We start from the raw sequence: 22,924 nt of genomic DNA, 5'->3' as shown, positions 1-22,924 counted from the left end.
TTCTTTATATTTTGATTTATTTGTGGTGTTTTTTTAATTGCTTAGTTTGATAATATTATTTATAGATTAAAATGTCTAATAGAAAATATGACTGTGGGTATGAAAAACTCAAAAAAAAAAGAAAAATCGATAAACTCATTCAATCTCAAAAAGGAGCTCTAGATAGATTTGTTGTTACAAACAAACAAAATGCCACATCAAATTCAACTTAGGAATTAGCAACAGAACAGACACCCGAAATAGAGTTAAAAAATGAGATTGCTAGTGAAACAATATCTAGTGAAGAGCACAATGAAGAATCAGATGGAGATAAGATAAACAAGAAAAAAGATTGTGGAACTAGTTCTATTTCTACAAATTTTTATGATCCTGGTCAATGAAAAAATATTGATACAAAATTTAGAGATCTAATGGTGGAAAGAGGTCCAATTAGAGATTATGATTTTTATTTTTCTAAGGATGAAAACAATAGACACTTCTCTACGATATATTACATTCGTAAGTTACCTAATGGTGAAAAATATGATAGAAGATGGTTAGTGTATTCGAAAGATTTGGATAGAGTATATTGTTTTTGTTGTAAATTATTTAATTCAAAGCCTAGCACGAGTCAATTAGTCAATGAAGGAAGTGAGGATTGGAAAAATCTAGGTATCAAGCTTAAAAGTCATGAAACAACTAATGAACATATCATTAGCATGAATAGATGGATTGATTTAGAAGTGAGATTGCTAAAAAATAATACAATTGATAAAAGTCTTCAAGAACAAATAAACCAAGAGAAGGATCATTGGAAAAAAGTTCTATTGAGAATTATTGCTGTCGTAAAAAATCTTGCAAAAAATAATTTAGCATTTCGAGGAAAGAATGAAAAGATCTATTAAAGCAATAACGGAAATTTTCTAAGTTTTATTGAAACGATTTCAGAATTTGATCCAGTAATGCAAGAACATATTCGACACATTCAACATGGTGAAATTCACAATCATTATTTAGGTCATAATATTCAAAATGAATTGATTCAAATATTAGCATCTGAAATTAAAGCTATAATAATTAAAAAGATTAAAGAAGCAAAATACTTTTCTGTAATACTTGATTGCACTCCTGATGCAAGCCATCAGAAACAAATGACCCTAGTTTTAAGATGTGTAGATACTTCAACAAGTCCAGTAAAAGTAGAAGAATATTTTTTAGAATTTTTAGAAGTAGATGATACATCTGGAAAGGGTCTTTTTAATGAACTTATAAATATAATAGAAAAACATAAACTTGAGGTTAATGATATAAGAGGACAAGGGTATGACAACGGATCTAATATGAAAGGAAAACATCAAGGTGTACAAAGAAGATTATTAGATATAAATCCTAGAGTGTTTTACACACCATGTGGATGTCATAACTTAAATTTAGTATTATGTGATATTGCTAACTCATGTCCTAAGGCTATATCTTTTTTTGGAGTGATACAACGAATTTATACCTTATTTTCTTCTTCTACAAAACGATGTAAAATTTTACAAAATAATATATCCACATTAACTCTTAAACCCTTGTCACAAACACGTTGGGAAAGTCGTATTGAAAGTGTCAAAGCAATTAAAAACCAAGCTCCTAAAATAAGAGATGCCTTAGTTCAATTAGCGGAAACTAGTGAAGATCCTAAAACAAAGAGTGAAGCCACATGTTTAGCTACATATGAGATTGAAAATTTTGAATTTTTATTAGGCATGAATATTTGGTACGATATATTGTTTGCTGTTAACTCAGTTAGTAAGATTTTACAATATGAAGACATGCATATTGATGTTGCTATAGATCAATTAAAAGGTCTTCTTTCTTATTTGAAAAGTTATAGGAAAAATGGATTCATGAATGCTTTGAATTCATCTAAAGAAATTGCAAATGAAATGGAAATAGAACCTATATTTCGTGAAAAACGTATGATCCGTAGAAAAAAATATTTTGATGAAAATAATGATGATGAGATAACAAGATCAGCTGAAGAATCTTTTAGAATTGATTACTTTTTATATATAGTAGATCAAGCTATTTTTTCAATTCAAAATAGGTTTGAACAATTTACTATATATGAAAATGTTTTTGGTTTTTTGTTTAATTTTAGAAAGTTAAAATCTTTGAATGAAGATGATTTGAAAAAGTGTTGCCTTAATCTTGAAAACTTTTTAAAGCATGGTGAATATTCTGATATTGATGGTATTGATATGTTTTCAGAGTTAAAAATTTTAAAAGAATTTTTACAAACAGAAACTAGTACTCCTATTGATATTTTAAGTTTCATAAAAAAAACAGATTCTTTTCCAAATGCATGCATTGCATATAGGATATTATTAACAATACCTGTAACAGTTGCTTCTGCTGAAAGAAGTTTTTCAAAATTAAAGTTGATAAAATCTTATTTGCGATCAACTATGTCACAAGAAAGATTAAATGGATTAGCTATATTATCGATTGAAAATAGTATTTTAATGGATCTTGAGTATAAAAGTTTAATTAGTAATTTTGCTTCTCAAAAAGCTAGGCGAATTATTTTTAAATAAAAATTTTAAAATATTTTTATACTTATTAAAAAAAATTTATTATTTAAATAATAATAAAAAAGGTTTCTTCTAATGAGTTCGTCTTAGCCCCAATTGTATTGGGCCGCCCCTGCGGTGGATGGAGATTCAGAGAATCGGCCTCCAGATGCTATTAAAAAACACCACGTGGGCCCTCTTTTTAAAAGAAAAACTCTCTCTATTAAATACCATGTTTAAAGTCTTCACTTTCAGGAGTCCGGCACATCACTTGACAAAAGATATTGCACACATGTCAGATTTCTGTTAACTTGAAAAGCTCTCTGCTGTTTGTCTCCATACAGTCTGGAAATCCCACCCTCCTCTCTCCTTCAAAACCCTAATGCCCACCACGACCCGCTTTCCCATCCGCTACAGGTAGGAGCGTCCGTACAAGCAGCTGATGATTTCCCGTGTATCCGACGCAAAGGGCAATTCGCGTTATTTCCGACGGAAGAGGTGGCATTAACGAAACCCGTCCATATCGCAACGACGTGAAAAAATGCCACACGTGCTCCATGCCTCTACCACTCCCATCCCAACCTCTCACCAAACCCTGATTGCATTTCTGTTCTCTAAGACTCTAACGAAGCCCCCCTTCCAAACCCTAACCCTAACCATAACCCTAATCTTCTCTAACTTCCATTCAGAATTCTCATCCGAGATGGCAGGCGAGCAGTGAACTCCTCCGAGTCCCCGCCCCACTGCGGGCTTCTGCTGTTGGAACGATGTCCCTGGACGGCGCCGTTGAGAGGAGGGAGGACCCACCGGCGGGGAACGGGAATGGGAACGGGGCGGTGGCTGTGGCGGTGGCGCCGCGGACGGGCCGGCCGACTTACGGCGACCGCCGTCTCCGACTGAACCCGAACACAGAGCACAAGCCGGAGCGGTACGACGACCTGGAGACGGAGTTCGATCCGTCCATCTTCAGCTCGCTGGAGCGGCACCTCCCCCCGACGATGCTCGAGGTGCCGCGCGACGCCAAGATCCAGTTCATGAAGGAGATCCTCGCTAGGTACTTGCCCGAGGGGGAGCGAACCAGGGTGAGCCTTTTCTCTCGTCTCTTCCCTTTCTCTCCTCTTGCTTCCCCGATTAGGGTTTCTGAAGTTAGGGTTCCGTTGCTAGTTTTGCGCGGATCGCTGTGCTTATTTTTTTTATTTTGAATTACTTTCAATGGTGAATGACGGAAATGCCCTTGTAGACTTGGTTTGTCCTGATTACTAGCAAAAAGAATTCGCCAGCCTGTCTGATAGCCGGCAGGACAACTTGCTGGGAATTCTCGGCCATCGAGCAGCAATCCATGTGCCAGACTGGAGATCTGGACCATCTAACCGTTTGATCTCAGCATATTGTAGAATGGATTTGGGAGCAGTATTAGACATTGGAAGATATCTGATTTAAAAGGAAATTCGAGACTCGAGAGTGTTTTGATCGGTGAAAAAATTGCAGCACCTTTGGTTGATTTACATTCAAATCTATGGATAGGAATTGTGTTTATCTATAGTTTATAGATGGGTTTTGGTGAATTGAAGGATCAATTGATTTAATCCGCTCCAATGGAGCATATGGGATTGTCTCCTAGTTAGGATGTTGCTGGGATCTCAGCATATTCACAAATGTATTTTGTCTCTTGAGTTTTTTTGCACATGTTTGATGTAGTATAATAAACAATGGTTAGTTACTTAGATATAAAACTTAGGTATCCAGGAAATTTAAACCCAAAGTTGCTGTGGTGATTCAAACAAAGACTTTAGCTCAAGGTTCAATGAATTATATTGCCATTCAGCGAATTGTATTGCCATATTTTGTCAGTGTTGCGGTTTGCCATACTTATACTAATTAGTAGGAATTAATTTCTAGAGAGGGAGGGAAAGAAGTGCAAATGGTAAGAGTTTGAAGTCCACCCATAATTATTCAGAAGTAGTTCTATGTTCTTCATTTCGCAATGTTATAATATTTCTAATGGCTTATGATGATAGATGCTTTACACACCAGGATCGAAAAGTTTCTCCAGATCAACTTATAACTTTAACACATTCAGAAATAGAAGATGTTCTTTTAAACAGAATTTTGGATTATTTTAGGCCACAAGCATGGGTACTTTTTGCTTTTTGAAACACTCAAGCTTCACCATATATTGAATCTAAGACATGTAAAATAATTATAAAATGATGACTAATGCATTTTTTTTGTTAAATGCTTTCTACTGTGTGGATTTTGGCCTCAAGCTTCTTTTGGATGGATAACAGAACATCTTGTATCTGAAATTAGAAAAATATAAGTTGCTTTAATGGAATGATAAGAATCATCTTCGAAAAAAAATTATATGAATTCACATGTACTAGTTAGAAGAGAATATTCTCATAGTTGTTGATGTGATTTGGATAGGCTTAAGGGACTCCATGGTGCATGAATTAATGTTTATTTGGACACTTAAATCCAGCTCCAAAAATTCATGTCAGATATGTATCCGAGTTGGATATGTATTGGATACGTGGATACTTATGAAGTTTTTGGTAGCTACTTTTGAAAATTGGAAGAGAGTTGAACTCTTCCAACAATGAGTGAGTTGAACTCGTCCAACAATGAGCTTGATCCTTTGATTTGATATAAGGACCCCCGAAAGTCTTCCAACAATGGTTGATACTTTTAAAAATCTTATATCAAGCGTCAAACAAATGACACTTGAAGGTCTTTCAGTCAAAGCTAAACCACTTCAGCAATCTATACCATTTGAGCTAAATCAACTGATATTTTAATTTTCATTCTTAAATATGTTTTACATATTCCGATATATCTTAGGTATTTTTAATTTTTAATGGGTGATTGTGCAATGTATCATCTCCCATGCCTTGAGGCAAGTAATATGCTGCTTTTTGAAGGGTCTAAAGATATAAGAAGTGATTGAATGAATGATAATTTTCTAATAAGAAGCTTGGTCTATCATCTTAGTGCCTAGTGACCACCTGGCACCTAGGTTATATGATAGTCTTGCCCAGAGTTGTCTGGCTATTCGACAACTATGATATTATGACTAATTAAGGGATGGGAAGTCAGGTGATATATGCAAGAATATCTGTTGTAGAAAATTATTCCATATGCGCCACTCTACTGTGAAATAATTTGAAACATATAATTCTTAACTAAAATCAAGGACTCTTAATGGATTGTGAGGATAGTAAGATATTATATTTGTAAATAAGGGATCAAATAATCAGTTTCATAAAATAGATTACAGTTTTTTTAAAAAATAAGAGGCAAGGAGTCTGATGTGATTGGAAGGAGTGTGAGATAACTTATTTACAACTGAATAACTAAATAACAGCTGAATGGTTCAACGAGAAAATTAGGATGATTACATTTTTTGGTGAATTTTAGGTTGGAAATATCTTTTTTCCCATGGTTGTTAGTGCATTTAGGCATGGCTTTGAGAACTTGGGGGGCCTGTGCAATATTTTTTTGTGTTATGCTTCTGACATTTTCTTGATATGAATTTGCTACTTTATACAATCCTATTGTCTAAGTAGTTCATGTCTAGATATTTTGTGGGAGGTAAGGTTTATTTCCTCTCCCACCTACTTCGCTGCATTTGATTTTAGTTATAGATTGTTTTGGTGGTACTATTTTATCAGAATGAAAATAGAAATGCTGAAATTATATTATGTCACATTTACTTTTCTGGGGGTTACTTTCATTTATCATACAAATTAAAAAAGAACCAAAAAGTCAAACACTCATCATTGACCTACTTATGTGTAATTCAATGCTAGCAAATACACATACAGCTATGAGAAATGATGTGCATAGTACACATGAAAACTCATCGTGGGAATGCTAAGATGATATTTCCCATGTAGGATAAAGTGGGAGGTCAAAGAGATCTACACCAGGTTTTAAATCTCGGATTCGGTTTTGGTCCCTGTGGTAGAGTTTTGGTTTCCACAGTTTTGGTGGTTTTATCAGTTTCGCTCTGAGTTTTAGAGTTTTGGTCAAAAGAATCAAAATAAACTTGAATATTAAAAAAAAAACAAACCAAGACAAGTTTCTACAACATCTTATTTTATTTTACATCATCTAGAGTCATAATTTATGTTATTTGGACTGAAATTAAATTTTGTTGAAGCTTAACACATTACTCATATCACATGAATGTACTAATGTATTGACTAAAACACCGAATGTCACTCAATCATGCATAAACAAAAAAGGCAAGCACACAAGAGCATAAAATTGATAACATATGTCACTTTCCAAATTAACATCAAAGCTCCTAGACATGCATAAACATCATTACTGCTACACATTGCAATTTTTCTATAACTTAAAAACACACATCAAGATTGCATCTTACCCACTTTACTGATAAAGTTTAAATAAAAATAACATGGATTAGATCATTAGAGCCTTAAAAACAGATGTGGCACTATTTACTTATGAAACAAAAAATAAAAAGTTTCAGTCAGTTTCAAGCTCATCCGAATTCATTGGATCTGTTTCGGCCAAAACTTCAAACCTTGGTCTGTACCTTCATGAGTATGATTTGGGTAAAAACACATATGTCCATCAGACATGGCATGGATTTTAAATACTAGATCTCGATGCAGGAACTCCGGGTTGGTGCTTTCCAAGCTGGCCGAAGCAACAAGCTAAGGAGTTACTTTTGATATCGTGGTGTATGGATACAACAGTGGGGAATAAAAATTGAAATATATCATTTTTTTATGGTTGACTTGCAGCCTGGTGGCTTTGGTTCCTTAACATGCTAGATGCATCAATGATCTCACTAAAATGCAAAGTCCTGAGTCAGCGGTACTTTTATTAAAATACTTGAAATACAAATTTGCTCATGTCCTCGTATTGATTGACATGAAGGATTTCATGTGTAAACCATCTCTGTGTTTTAAAATGCTAGGCTTGTTAGTTCACTTCGATCCTCTTAGATTTTTGACTTCTATTTTCAATTTCTGATCATACTTTTTAGCTAAGGTAAATAATTTTCCAGCTCAACAGATAATAATAACTTCTTACTGTATCAGGTTCAGAGACACAAAGAATACAGGCAGAAGATAATGTCAGCATATCAGGTTCATCCTCTGAATGTGTTTTGTGCTTAATTTTTTATGCTTTTTGATCTTGAGGGATAGTTTCTCTTAATGTTATTGTCGGACATGTTTGATCAACTTTGCAGGTAGGTTTTTGCTTCCTTGTGTCCAAGGAAATCTTTTCAGCTTGATGTTGTTCTGGAAATCTAGTTACTTGAATCAGAAGATCTATATAGACTTTTCAGTATTTCTTTTGCATCTGTTCCTGAACTTAGTTCATAGCAACCAAGAATTTGCTCATTGTAATATGTAATATATTATGATATATTACTTTCTGGCCAGTTTCTGTGGATACAGACAGCTTCATTAGTTTCTTGTTTAATGCTACATATCTTGGTGCTCTTGTTCTTTTGTGAATGACAAATAGGAGCTTGTGTTTTTGTTCAATTATTTTTCTTTTGTATGTTGAGTGATTATGAAGTGAATTGGATTCAAATCATTCTACACGTTCAACTTCTAATTTCTTAAAGGGCTGGAAAATATGATGGTTCTTGAACTTTGGCAGTTAAAACTCCTCACAGTAAACTCATACTAAAGTAGGGTTATTTCCCCTCCTCTTTTGGCATGCTATACGATCAAAATGACCATGGATGACCTATAGGTGAGGGCCATGTTCTTTTGGCATGAAGCTTTGGGTTTTTTTGTTGAAGATCACCGTTATAAATTGGTTGTTTTCTTGAATTATTGGTTCATATCTATGTAGTTTCCAATTGTTCTTACAATACATTCATATAATGGCAATCTTCCATGCTTGCTGCATTTCCTGACTTGAACTGCAGGGAACATGCATATTTAGTTAATTAGATTGAGTCTTGCAACATTCATATGGCTCAAGGATGTCAAACTTATTATTAAGCACTGTAATGATTGACATTTTAGTAATACTAGTAATTAAGTAGGTGGAATTTAGAGAAAAATGATAAAAATATGAGTACGAATTTAAATATTAGTCAACTATCAACTAAAACAAAAAATTAATTATAAAACAAAAAAATAAAAAAAAGACTGATTTTTGAGATCTAATTAGAAAATGCAATACAAAGTGACAAGTATCCACTTTCAATTTAGGAGGGATGGTATTGCTATGGATTAAGAGGAGATGGGATGATGTATTGATTAGAGAGATATTAAATAAGTTTAATCCTTTAATTTAGAAAAGTTCAAGGGGGAGAGTGGTGTGAATTATAGAGAGGAAGAGAGGGAAATTATATGTATATTATGGAGTTAGTTTAGGAAAGGTCAAGGGGGTGAATAGTGTGGATTATGGAGGATGAGAGGGGAGTTATATGTATATGTACATGCATATGCATGCATTCGTGCATCCATGAAGAGGGAGAGAGAAGAGTGCAAATTCAGGAAAGAGAGGGGGTGATGGCTTGGATTAAGAGGGACTCGCATCCAAACATAAGCTAGAATTTGGTAGAGTTTGGAAACTGGTTGAATTAAAAGCCAAATTATTTCCAAAATCACAATCTAAGTGGTGCTCTTGCATTATTAGGTTTAGTAATGAATTGGACTAAAAATTAAAGAGAACGTAATAAATTTAAAAAGAAATAGTCACTCTAGTTGATTTTTGTAGTTGCCAAAGAGATTGGCTGTTTTGGGATGAAAAGTAGAGGCGGGCTCTCAAGACATGAGAAAATGGATGAGAAAAAAGGCATATCTTTCATATTTGCTGCATATATACATGCCATTAGAAATTGCTACTTTCTATTTTTTGAATAAAAAAATAATGTCAAATTGGGAATAAAAGCTGACAGATGGAATCTTTGTGTGATATTCTACAATTTTATAATATGGTTATAGATTATGTTACTGTATTAAACCATAATCGTCAAACTTTGCACAATGCTTTGGGTTTTTTTTGTTTTTGTAAAGCCTTCTGTGCCAAGTATTTATCGTAAAACTTTAACCGTTTTCACTTTAGGCTTTTTCAGAGTTCATGGCAATCTCCATTGACACTATCATAGGCCTTGTTTGAGTTTGTAAATCCTTCTGTGCCAAGTATTTATCGTAAAGCTACAACCTTTTTTACTCTAGGCTTTTTCAGAGTTCATGGCAATCTCCATTGACATTATCATAGGCCTTGTTTGAGTAGTTTGGATCTTTGTCGTAAGGTGCTACGCAAACTTTGTAGTCTTGTTCAGTGGCCTTGTTTGAGTAGGCACTACACAAGCTTTGGATTTTTGGTTTCACTCCTACTAACTCTTCCATAAGCTTCAATCCTCATTTCAGTTAAGCATTTTTTGTTGCTACTTTTATCAAGATTAAACTTAGTTCAATAATATATCATTTATTTTATCTTTTTTTTTTTGATTCTCGACTACATATACTTTGTTATTTTGTGAAATGGAAGGACCAAATGTAAAGCTATATTATTTAAAATAAATGGAAAATGCTTTCTAGGTACTCCCGAGTCCTCGTTTTTATACAGCTTTGCTTTTTTATGCTTGAAGTTACTCTTTATTCAGGGATGTTCCTCTTTCTTTCCTAACCATTTATGATGGACTCAAGTTGGTCTCCTTACTAGGGCTTCCCTAAATATGAGGTTCATGGATTAAAAATTGCCGGAACAGGATGATACGCCCTGCAGTATCGTTCCGACATGAAACAGGCAGGCATCATATGGGTGTTAGGACATCGAAACCCTGTGCACCGGTATGTATTGTTGTATTGTTCCATACTGGTGCATATTGATGGTCGGCCATACCTTGTGTGTACAGATAGTTTTTCTTTTTTCTTTTTTTAAGCTGTTAGTTTTGGAGACCGTTGCCACCGGTATTGTATTGGTATTGTATAGTTCTGAAAACACTAGGGGCTTGGTATTGGTATTCAAAACCTTGATTCCTGTACCTAATGATTCTTTACCAACCATTTTGCAATTGCTATAAATCTAACCTGCCACAATTCCTTAGAGAGTTCAAGCTTGATTACATTTTTCTAGTCTTTCGATGCATTCATCACAGTGAATCATTCAACAATACGTTCTAGCAAGGTCCGCCATACCGGTACCGATCGGCGTACCGGTGGCCGGCCGGACCGGTACGGTACCGGTTTGGTCCGGTACGTACCGGCCGGTACCGGTACCGTACCGGCCAGTACGCAGTGGTTTCAAAAACCACAGCGCGAGGCACTGTGGTTCTAAAAAAAAAAAATTGTACCGGTGGGAACCGGACGGTTCGCACCGGTACGAGGCTCCGAACCGGCCGGTACGGGCTCCGTACCGGCCGGTTCGGCTAAAAAACCGGAAAATACCGGTTTTTTAGTGGTTCCGGTACCGGTCTAGGACCGGACCGGTACGTACCGGATGGTACGGCATTCCATGCGTTCTAGGCTTTACTATGATCTTAGCAGAAATTTTCTTGTGATAAGAGCATCACATCAGCATGCCACATCATTTACCAGGCTATAATCCATTGGATGTCCCTGTCCATCTTTCAACGTTTAGCATATCCAATATAACAAATGAAATCATATTTTGAAATGGGGATCCAGTTGGGGCCTTTTTCGTTCCTATTATTACTAGAACTGCATATTATTTAATTTGTTCGAGTTTTACAAAATTTTAAGCCCTTAACCCAGGCTTGTCTCTCTAGTTCTTGATTTAGCATTCCATTCTATCATTATCTCAGCAACTAGCAGCACATTTTAAATAATTATTGCTGCGCGGTTGCTTCTCGAAAATCTTTTATCTATTCATTTTAAGGGATGGCCTAATGTTAACTGCAAGTGTCATTGCATGTCCTCAACAATTTATGGGTGCCTACTTAAGTGCCCTTGCTTCCATAATGCCCACCAAAGTACGTCGTTTGGCAATTTCTTAAGTGTTATCTCCAAATTGATATGGATAATGTTAGAAAATATCTTCTTGCAAAATCTACCCAACAATTTCCTAAGTGATGTGGTATTGGCTTTATGACTATGTATTGCCATTTCTTTTACTATGCCATAAATCACAATGCAATTTGTTGATATTCTTGATAGCAGCCTAAACTGGGTTTCATCTGCTGGTCATTTTTACCATATGTGGTACACTAAAAATATGTGGGCAGGATGAAGATTGAAAAGTTTATGAAATTCAGAAATTATATGGGTATTGAATATATATGAGGAAATTTTGGTGAATTCAGCAGAGTTGTCATTTTTGTAGTACTTGCAGTAGTTTCCCTTGCAGTTTATAAAACATAAAGAAGAAAAACTTGGGGAATATAGCAATGATAATGAATTACTGAACTTTGAGTAATAAAGGTTCAACTTTGACAGATGTATGTATGATAGGTGATGACTGATTTCCTGGTTAACCACATTATGCTTCCATTGGAATGTGATGGATGCTGTTAAGATACAGCTTCTTATTCACTTTGATGATGATATATAATTGCATTAACTATGAGTTAAAGTGATGTTGGCTTGCTGTAAAGTATTTTCATATCATGTCTGAAAAATTTATGGTGTTCTCTTGCTTTTTTTACATTAACAGCCTCTACATAGTGAGTTATACAACATAGAACCCACAACTTTTTTCGTGCCATCATTTATTAAAGCAATCAGCGACAACACAGAAGAGAGTTTCAGAAACATAATGTCAGAACCCTCCCCTGGAGTTTATACATTTGCTATGCTTCAGCCGAACTTCTGTGAGTTCTTATTAGATGAGGTACTCCCCATTTTTGCTGCAGCACCATGACATGAGAAAATGCTTTTCTATTGAACACTCTCTACAACACTTGTATACTTGACCTTTTTATGCATATCATATCTATTTATTAGGTGGAAAATTTCGAAAAGTGGGTCAATGCAGTCAAGTTCAAGATAATGAGACCAAATACAATGAACAAGTATGGTGCTGTTCTTGATGATTTTGGTCTGGAACCTATGCTTAACAAGCTTATGGAAGAATTCATTTGTCCCATATCTAAAGGTGATGGATATGTCAGCTTTTTACATTTATTTTATGACAAAAACTAGTGATCAACATGTCATAACCTTCATTTTTTTAAGAAAAAAACCTTTTTTTTCTTGGGTTGGCAGTATTTTTTCCTGAGGTTGGTGGATCAACACTAGACTCACATCATGGCTTTGTGGTTGAGTATGGAAAAGACAAGGATGTTGAGTTAGGTAAGTGAACATGAACACGTTTATTGAGCATAATTTCTCTTTCTGGTGCATATTCTATTCCGCAAGTTGAACAACCTAGTTAGGTAAATGAAGGCTGTACAGTTTCAATATTGTTTGATCCAACAGACATGGCTTGCACAGGGTGATAGTTTTCTTATTCGTATATTCTTGTAGTAAGGAATAACACGTACATTTGGCTTTTTTTTTTGTTTATCCACAACAGTCTTCCAAGGATTAGGTAGGGCCTGTTTGGTGTCATTGTTGTTTTTGTGTTTTTGTTTCTCTACAAATTAGTGAAATATCACATGGCGATCGATGTCGACAATAGCATGTGCAAAAAAAAACTTCTGCTATTCCTTGCTTTTACTTTCATTTCTGAAAGCAATAGATCTCTGCTACCAAAAGTTCTAAAGATTTTACAGACAACTTGAAAAAACAAAAAGGTTTCATTGTACATGTATCTCTGCTAGTTCACTTTTCTTCTTATGACTTTGAAAACAAAAATAGAAAACAGAAGCAATACCAAATAGGTCCTTAGTTGTGTTCATATGTTAGATATTGGGAATCACCCAGGATATACTGCATCTCAGACCATCCTTCCTGAATTTAGAAAGAAGCAGGGCTATTTGTTTTTTTCTCACACTCTATTCATCATGTTTGGTCTTTTTCTTCTTGAATGTTTTAGATGTTAGAAATGCTTGATTGTCAGTGCATACATGCACTGTTTATTGGTATTGATTATGTGCTTTGAATTTGTTAAACTACTACTTGCTTGTAATAAGAGTTGGAAATTAAACATGTCCTAAGAATTATGTAAATGAGAAATTCCAGAATATTGGGAAAGTAAATGCTAGTTGATGTATTGATTTGCATTGATGCAGAGGCCACCGATAATTGGAGTGACAAGAGCATGATAGAGAAGGTCAAGAAAATGCCCATTGTTCTTGAAGGATTCATAACAAATCTGGACACAACAGATAATGATTTGTGATCTAGGGAATACTTACTTGAGACTGCTAAGAAAGGACAGAGAGGAAGCTGAACGAAGAAAATGCTACAAATCTTTGTATTCGGAAGTTAACCATAACAAAGGGTTGTGAGTCATGCTAATTGGTTAGAGGTTCAGTGATTTTGTTGGGAAAGGATTGTTTTCAACTAAAGAGACTGTATTAAAGGGTGACGGCGGGATGTGAGGTTTCTGTCGAATACTGTTTCTTAGTTGCTATATGCTTGTTAAGTATACGAAGTGTTCTCTGACATATTTGCCAAGGAGATTTTAATCTTTTGTAGTTTGCTTTCAATGGACGAATATAAAACAATGAATGACTGGACAAAAAGGTGAAAAGCTGATAGAATTCAAATTTGGTGTCACATGAAATTGTAACAGGTTCTTTTTTTCAACATGGTCTGATTAAATTTATCTGTTGATTTATTTTCTTGTTATATCAACTCATGGATTTGAAATGCGAAAACAGCCTCTATGTATGCTGGGGTAAGGTTACGTACATCTAACCCTTTCTAGACCTTGCAATGTTATCATGCATTGGCTGTCATTTTTTTGTCAGGTCAATATAAGAAGAGTTTTTTTTTTTAGCTTCCTTCTAAGAACAATTTGATACCTCAATGGTTTTCTTGGGATTTGTGGTTTAAATACTGTCATTTGCATATTTTATACATGAAGGAAGCTGATTATGGAAAGAAACAACATCTCTGTTTAGTGCCTAATGTGGAAAAGCATTGAAAGGATTTACTTTGTGAGGGGCAGAAGTTACTTAGCTGTACGAAAACCAGGAGTTTCTTAGTAGTTTTTATTAGTTTGTGAGTGATGATGTTGTCTATGAATTCCACGGGCAGATTTGGGTTGTTCAGACACTATAAGGCATAGGGCTTGACAAGTTGACATGGTGAAGTCCCTTTATTCTAATTTGATAGTGTGGAACAGGCATGTATCATCTCCTACTTCTATTTTACAGAGGTAATTGATTGCTGAAGAGATACAGTCTGACTATCAGAAAGTTCTAATTAGGGTCATTTATCATGATATTGTTTGCAGTAAGAAGTGGCCTGCCTGACATGTTAGAGGTTCTTTTATTTAGTCCATTAAAAAAGCAATCCAGGGATAGCTGTAAGCTAGCTATTCGATCTAGGGCTGCAAATGGGCTCAGCTTTGGGTTATCTGGGCTCAGCTTGGCTATAACAAGGCTAATTATGTTTGTTTTGCTTGTTCAGGCTCGAGTTGATTTCGGTTATGTTTGTTCAGGCATGGCTATTGCATTGCTTAAATGAGCTGATTCTCAAGCCAAGCTCCAGCCTGTAATTACTTTTGCAAGCTGATAATGTTTTGGTCAGCTTGATTCTGACCAAATGAGCTTTGAAAAGCCAATAAGCAAGCTGTGCTTTAGTTCTTCAAGAATAGCTTGGCTGATTTCCAGCCTTAGTTTGGTCATCATGGTTCTCCCGTATGCAATGTGTTGGATTTTGTGGAAGGAATGATCTGCACATTTGAAGTTAGTCATGATTCTTAGTTAGCAAACAAGTCATTCAGTGTTTGGTGTAGAACTTGGAAGAAGTGACTGAACTGGTGGAATTTTTATATTGGTTGGGTTTTTATTGTCTGTTGGACATCACGTGCATCTCTCCTTGTTTCCTAAGTATTTGTGTCTATTTTTCTTGGCAATGTGATCTTCTGATTGGTGTGCACTCTTCTGACTTAAGGTTTGCTCGAGTTCAGGTTTCTTTGTTGTTGTTCATATGCCACTTATTATTTTTTTGATAGAACTACATGTGGTTAACTGCCAAAAGAATTATAAGTTTCAACAGAATTTTGCATATGGTTATGATTTTTTCTCCCTTGTATTGCTGCAATGCTCATCATCCTCAACTTTTGATCCTTAAAATGTTCAATTCTGCAGAATATTAGAGACACCTGGATTCGAGAAATCAAAATTTACAGATTAGTGTGTTTTTTTTAACTATTGTCACATGAACATGAATATCATAACCTATTTTTTTTTGATTATCGTGTACTGTCGGCTTGTTTCAGTTTCTTTTTTAATATCTTCCCCCCTTTTCTCTCTCTTGATTGCCTGTGAGTTTGTGGAGAGTGAGATATGTAATTAGTATAATACCTTTAGACTCTTCTTTTTTTAAATTGTTTCATCTTGAATTGTAGGTTTCCATGTGGATGACTCAGAAATCACACTAAATGTATGCTTGGGCAAGCAATTTTCTGGTGGTGAATTATTTTTTCGAGGCGTTCGATGTGACAAACATGTAAACTCAGACACCCAACCTGAGGTATGTTAATGTATCATAGCAAATATTTTCTGAGAGATAATATGGAATATGAGTTGGCTCGGCAATGATATATACTGTCTGATACTCTGATTAGTTTTCTGCAATATTTCTATGTATATCCAGAATCTGAGGCAATTGTAAATAAGTAATTATGTATGGTCAAAAAAATCTGATGGGAACTGATCTGGTGCCAAAACTTAAGAAAGTATACAGTTTAAGAAAACATGATCTATTGATAGATATTTAATGAGGAAGGCCTTGACTGAATTTACAGATCATGCCTGCGTTTGCACAATATGTGTAGCATCGTGCTGTGCTTTGCCCAGTTCATATGTCCCAGCTAACACTATATGACATATATAATTTTTTCATAAGATACAAAGGTGATGGTAACGAAGGCTAAGTTTTTTAATGTAAATCAGTTTAGAGAGTTTTGTAAGAATGAATAGTCATGTTCTGAACATTTAATTTGAATGTTTTATTGTTACATTTTGGTAGCTTAATATTAGATTCAACATTAAGTGTGCTTGCAGAAATAATTCAAAGACACAAAATAAACAGTTTACTTTCAGCCTGAAATTACCCAGACAACACAAGTTGCAATCGTAGATAACTCAAAACACAAAAATATGATGTAAAATAACTTTTCTTGATCTTTTTATTAAATTTTTTAGTTTTTCATTTTGGTAACTATTTTTACTGAAGTTCTAAAATTTGGAGCTAATGTATGCCATATTATACCGAACCAAGCGGTACGGAGTGTATCGAACCGAGTGGTACGGAGTGTACCGAATGATACCATACCGGTACGGTACTGGTATATGGTACGGAGAGCGTAGCGACACTCGGTACGCTGAATCGGCTCACATACCGGGCGTACTGATAGTAATAGGTGGCACTAGTATGGGTTTCGTTAAATGGCGTACTTTGCTTGGAGTTGTTGAATCCGGAACTATTGAAATCAAAACTCTATTTAGAGGACTGAAACTGCAATAGATACCAAGTTTTATAACCTTCTATCTGATGTAATAAGTTGTTATAAACTTTCACGGCAACAAATTCATGGCTTAAGAGTAGTGTATCTTGCATATTTAGCAGATAGATGATGGCTATTGTATGTTCTTGCAGCACAGTAATATAAACTGAAAACAGAAGTAATATGTTGCATTTTAACAAGCTTGTCTGCGATTTGATGCAGCATGTTATGTTGTATTAACATCAGACCTTTCCTCGTAATGATATCTTGTTTTCTTTTTATTTAAATTATTGCTTATGCATTTTTAATTTTGGTTATCTTAATTTTATCATATTGTTGTTGTAAATAACTTAGAATGTAATTTTCATTGGCAGTCATCATGTTAAATTCTATCTTCCACTGAAGATGAAGCTACCTAACCTTTATTTCTGTATCGCTTTGTGATAGTGATCTTGCTTCATTCTCAGGAAATCTTAGACTATTCCCATGTCCCTGGTCAAGCTATACTTCATCGTGGTCGTCATCGACATGGTGCCCGTGCCACAACATCTGGACATAGGATCAATTTGCTTTTGTGGTGCAGAAGGTACCCTCGCCCTCTCTTGCATTTTCACTCTTGTTATGTGAGGCTTATTTCCAGTAAGATATCTACTGATTTGCACAATCAGTTTTTGGACATTGTTCGGTGGAGTCTCAAATAAATGACTGTTTTCTTTGGCCTGTCATGTTTTTTTGATCCTTTCAAAAACTTTGTTTAGCTGGAATGTTATGCAAGATCTACAAAAACTGATAAAGAAGAGATCAAAGGATATTCTGGAAAGAGGAGAGAAAAATGGCATAGTACAATATATTGGTATGTTTGGTCCTGATAGATGGGCCACCTATAACCATTCCCGTTTACAACCAGGGATGATGTTATGAAGGTTTGTGCATTAATAACACAAAATATGATGAAGCCACTATGCTTCAATTCTGGCTAATAAATCAGTTAGAGATCATTGTTTTCTGCTGAGAGGGAGACTTGTAATTGTTGTTTATTATCAAGCTCTTAACTAAACTATGTTTTTTTAGTGCTAAGACTAGTCTTATGCTAATTCTGGATCCTTCAATGATCTGCAGTAGTTTCTCATATTTATATGTCTTTGTAGTTCACTTTGTTGTGTCTATGAAGTAATATGCAACATGTTATATTTCTCCATCTGCTCAAAATCTTCGCAGGATCTCTAACAATTTTTTTTTTGAGTCTTTTACTTTAGAAAGAAGATAAGTCATATATAATATTATATGTTCTCTGGAGTTGTTGAACATGGATCCAGAGCTTCTGTTGCAGAAAGATAATTAACAAATCCCTGAAACATGCTCTTTGCTAGCAACGTTTCTATTCTTAATAAGTTGAAGTAATTAAAAGAGAGTAATACTTTTATTACACCTGAATTTGTGCTTACAATTTGAATTGGAATGTTAACTTTGAAGGGAAGATGGTATATTATCAATTATATGTTTGAGAGCTATTTGGATGAAATCATGTGGGCAAATCAGTTCTCTTAAGCATCAAGAAAATGGAGGCATCTGCTATATGCTATTGCAAAGTAATGAGTTGGATGATCTATATAGCAGGTTGTAAGGACTGTTTACATATCTGTGGATTTTTGTTTGGCTCAAGGCTTCAAGCTATATCTAAAGTTGATTTGAGCTATAAGTAGATAAAGCTTATAATATTTGCTAACCTTGCAAGCTATCATTAGAATAGGGTCATGATTTAAAGATGTCTAATGGATATGCAACTCTTTTTTCTTTTCTTTTTTCAAGATAAACTTTTTATGATAAATTAAATCAGTTGTCTTAGTAGTTTATTTTATGTGGATAAACATTTCACATCTACACGTTGTATGTATGACTTTACATACTTTACCATATTGGTCCATGTGCGGCATACCATACTGGATTTGTAGGGTACTTTTTAAGTGCCGCAATGGTGTGCCCCTTGTTTCAGCACTAGGTTCTGGATTGGAGTCTTGTGTCGACACTTGGTACGCTCATAACAGTTGGGTGCCACTACAGTAGACATGTGCATCCATTGTATTGAGCTGGGCTCAAGTCAGGCCAAGCCGCAAATCAAGAGCAACAGAACTGGGCTTAAGCCTCGCTTTGTTTTGGGCATAATTTTTGGAGCCCGAGTCTGGCTTGACAATAGAAGGTTAAGGCATGCACTGGGCCTGGCCCAACCCGAAAATGCACAAGCTGCCAACCATGGTGGTCCATTCCCCTACGCTTGACACCAACATGAGAGAGGGAGAGAGGTAGCACGAAAGGGGATGAAAGTGAGAAAAAAAGAGGGGGGGGGGGGATAGAGATAGAGATTATGGGAGAGGGAGGAGTGAGAAAGATGCTAGGAAAGGAAGAAATAAGAAAAATGCTGACAGGGATACAGTGTGTAGGAAAGGATAAGAGTTGAAATTCGGGATTAGAGTCTTAACTTTTTAAGTATTAAATATATATTTTTGAATGATAGTTGGGCCAGGCAGGGTTGGGTCTTTGTACTTTTGACTCAACTTGAGCTTGGCCTGGCCCAACGCGCCAAAATGCATGCCCAGGCCTGCCTAGAATTTGGGCTGGTGGAACAGGTCAGGCAGGCTGGGCTGGCTTTGATCATGTCTACAGTGTGGGTATTGAATCATTGATATTGGTAGTTGAGACCTTGTTGCATACTAATAAATATAGAACTAATGGTACCTAATTGAGAGATTTCCACATTTATTTGAAGACTTAGGTTGTTTAAAGAAGTGTCTGTAAGCTGAAGATTTTCTATATCTGTCAATATATGTGCATGTGTGTGTGTTTGATGGAATTTTAGTCTCAATCCCACTAATGCCGATAAATGATGGAACATCTGTATTGAAACTCAACACTCTTAAATATTCTACAGTGTCTTAAATGATTAGACACATAAATCATTTGTTTTGTAGGTTTGTACTTATGCATTAGGTGATCTTGAAACACACTGTTTTCTTAATAAAATTAATTCATGGTTTAGAAGCTTCTAAATCCGTTGAATCTTAGTTTTATTATGCTTTTAAGATGTATATATTAATATATGGTGATCAACAGTTTGGGTTTTCATTTTATGTTACCAGTAATATATTCAACATGCAACTTGTTTTGGCTTGTGTTGAGTCCCTTGGATGCATATGTAAAAATTCTCGAAAACATGTAGCTTTGGTTATAAGGATTTCAAAAATGTAGCTGATGATCGATGGCATGGATCCTCAATATTCTGATTATTGATTTTGTATTGCTAAGGTTGAAGCTTCAACCATACTGATGCAAATTTGACAATAAAATGTCTAAATTGAAAAGCTGCACCATTAAACATGATATACAGCATCTAAATGTCTAGAAAACAAAAATCAAAAGTTCTGGAAAATTCCCATATATGCATCAAGTTGTTTCAAAAGGGAAAATCAGTGGCATGATAATTTTTTGGATTTGACATATGATTTAAAACTTAGAAGCATCAAGTAGTTGGATTATTATTTATGTGCTCTAATCTTTCTGGATCAAGATCGATGATTTGGATTTCTAGTTTATAGACTTTACAATATTTTTTGAGAGAGAAAGGAAGCCCCACCCAAGATTTATTACCCAGGTCAAAATACTTGGGATGCACCACTGAAGACTTGAACCCAGAATTTCCCCAACGAGAGGAGGGGTGTCGTCTCTAGGCCACTAATACATTAATTTTATTGATATTCTCCATTTTTATCTCCACTTGATTCATAGGCAATAGACTGTCAAAGCATGGAAGTTTTTTGTTTTGTTTTGTTTTTGTTTTTGAGCACTTTAAATATTGTATTTCATGTTCAAACTTTTGGATCCTTAATTTATCAGGCCCACTTAATTTATCATGATACACGTGCATCCATGTGTATCATTTGTTTGCGCATGCGTTTGCCTGGGCACGTGTAATTTTCTCAAATACCTCGCTGACTTTTTCTTATGAGGGTTAACCTTGCCAGGCAGGTTAAATGTTGGGGGAGATAGTAATGAGCATGATTGCCTCTTATTTTCACTATTATAAGGTTAACTTGATCTGTTGGTTCATAATTGTTACATTAATGAGCGAGATTTTTACTGCATATTAATGATGAGCCCCACATGAAGGTTTCTGCTTATTATTATTTGTTTTTGTTTTCCAGTCAATGTTTATATTGATGAGCTTATATGTTTTTTTGGTCTGTCCTTTTGAAGGAGAATTGGAATGTGCTGCAGTTGATTGTCTCATAACTATCTTGAATAATTTGAAGTCCCAATTACCCCTCTCAGTTGATCTGAATTTCAGTTCTTGTGGCTAACATTCAGTTCATGACCATCTAGTTACATATTCTTCAGTACAGCATTTGGTACTATTTAGGAGCAATAGTATGCTGAAGCAGCTGACAGATAGCTAAGAGCCATTGTGTTCTGGGATTGTATTTCTTTTCCACGGCAGTGTGCTGTGTAGATTTTCTTAAACTTTCTAGTTACTTTGATTTCTTTCCCCATTCCAGACATGGCCTCAATGGTAATTCTTTAGTTAGGTTAGTGATGATACCAGTCTTCTTCTGGGGCATATCTTCACAACGAGATGCAAGGAGCCACTGGATGTGTGCATGTGTGTGTGTGAGAGAGAGAATATGTACTCAGCTCTTAACTTTTGAGACAAATATTCTTGGCATCTGCTCAAAAATCATGATGCGTGCATGCTAATTAAAATCAGTGATCTTCTTGCTTCTTTTATGTTTATCATATATTTTGTCTTTTTTATGTTATATTTCCTTTAACTTCCAGTAATCTTTTATGAAATGCAATTTACAGACGTGGTCTACTAACTAAATTCATTGTGTTTACAGTTCAGTTTTTAGGGAGATGAAAAAATATCAGAAGGATTTTTCTAGCTGGTGTGGTGAGTGTCAGCGTGAAAAGAATGAAAGGCAGCGTCACTCAGTTGCTGCTACCAAGCTGGTTACATTCTCACCTTGTTTCTTCTATTTCTTATTCTTGGCCGTATTTTGCTTCATCTTTTTATAGTTCATTCTCACTTTGTTTCGCTACCATGCGTTCTGAGCATATTGTAAAATTAACAAGAAGTTACAGCGCTTGGGTATTACAATAATATGTCCTTTGTGTATCTTCAACAGGCATTCCTTCGGAGTGGAGGATCCATCATCTAAGCGATTTTTTTGTTTGTCATTTAGATTGGGTGGTTGTAAAATAGCATCCTTGTTCTTTCAGATCTTAAGGAGTTGCTGTTGTAATTTTCTGTAGTTCTACTAGCCTTGCCCCCTTCTGAGATGGTTGTAGTTTGAAGGATATTTGTAAATGCTAGATTATTTATTTATGAGTTATTTTTGTCAAAATCCAGTCGTAATATTTTAAGTAGGGATTCTTAAATAGCAGCACCACTTTTATGAACGGATGGCCATGGCTATGTGCAACTTAATGGATTTGCAAATGCATCTATAAGGATGCAGAATTCTTTTAGGAATATCATTATTGTGCTGAATAAGCAATATGTTGGTGAAGAACTGAAATTTCCAAGTAATAGGTCAGGAAACATTTTGCAGGGATAAAGCCACTTTTGGTAGAATGCTTTGAAATCTTCTGCTTTTGATGGAAACAGTTTAACATGTGGATCAATTGCAGGCTAGTCCTTGTAAAGGATCAGTTGAGTATTTTTCTCTGGGATCGAATGCATTTTTAATTGGTTGTTTAAAACTTGGGGTTGTATATATGCGCATGCCGTTCCTTCATTGACTTGAGATATTTGGAAGACCATTGTTATTGGTTAACTTGGGGGTCCTAATATTCTTTGCTCA

General features: G+C 35.3%; 1 protein-coding gene across 1 annotated transcript; it reads left to right on the top strand.

Moving 5' to 3' along the window:
* Positions 1-2,968: 2,968 nt before the first annotated feature.
* On the top strand, positions 2,969-22,499 carry LOC103705642 (2-oxoglutarate and iron-dependent oxygenase domain-containing protein CP2-like). Its single transcript, XM_008789455.4, has 9 exons — positions 2,969-3,619; positions 7,613-7,660; positions 12,159-12,335; positions 12,449-12,599; positions 12,710-12,796; positions 15,969-16,093; positions 17,537-17,655; positions 21,959-22,070; positions 22,247-22,499. The coding sequence occupies exons 1-9, from the start codon at positions 3,305-3,307 to the stop codon at positions 22,277-22,279; spliced, it is 1,167 nt and encodes a 388-aa protein (XP_008787677.2). The 5' UTR covers positions 2,969-3,304; the 3' UTR covers positions 22,280-22,499.
* Positions 22,500-22,924: the final 425 nt, after the last annotated feature.

The sequence above is a fragment of the Phoenix dactylifera genome, chromosome 4, assembly GCF_009389715.1.
Source record: "Phoenix dactylifera cultivar Barhee BC4 chromosome 4, palm_55x_up_171113_PBpolish2nd_filt_p, whole genome shotgun sequence".
Taxonomy (NCBI): Eukaryota; Viridiplantae; Streptophyta; class Magnoliopsida; order Arecales; family Arecaceae; genus Phoenix; species Phoenix dactylifera.
Note: the sequence above shows the minus strand (reverse complement) of the source record. Positions and strands in the feature narration are given on the sequence as shown.

Coding starts and splice junctions, on each gene's coding strand:
- LOC103705642 (XM_008789455.4), top strand. CDS start 3,305: ATGTCCCTGGACGGCGCCGTTGAGAGGAGGGAGGACCCACCGGCGGGG. Junction 17,656..21,958: donor TTGCTTTTGTGGTGCAGAAG/GTACCCTCGCCC, acceptor TTGTGTTTACAG/TTCAGTTTTTAGGGAGATGA. Junction 22,071..22,246: donor CAGTTGCTGCTACCAAGCTG/GTTACATTCTCA, acceptor TATCTTCAACAG/GCATTCCTTCGGAGTGGAGG.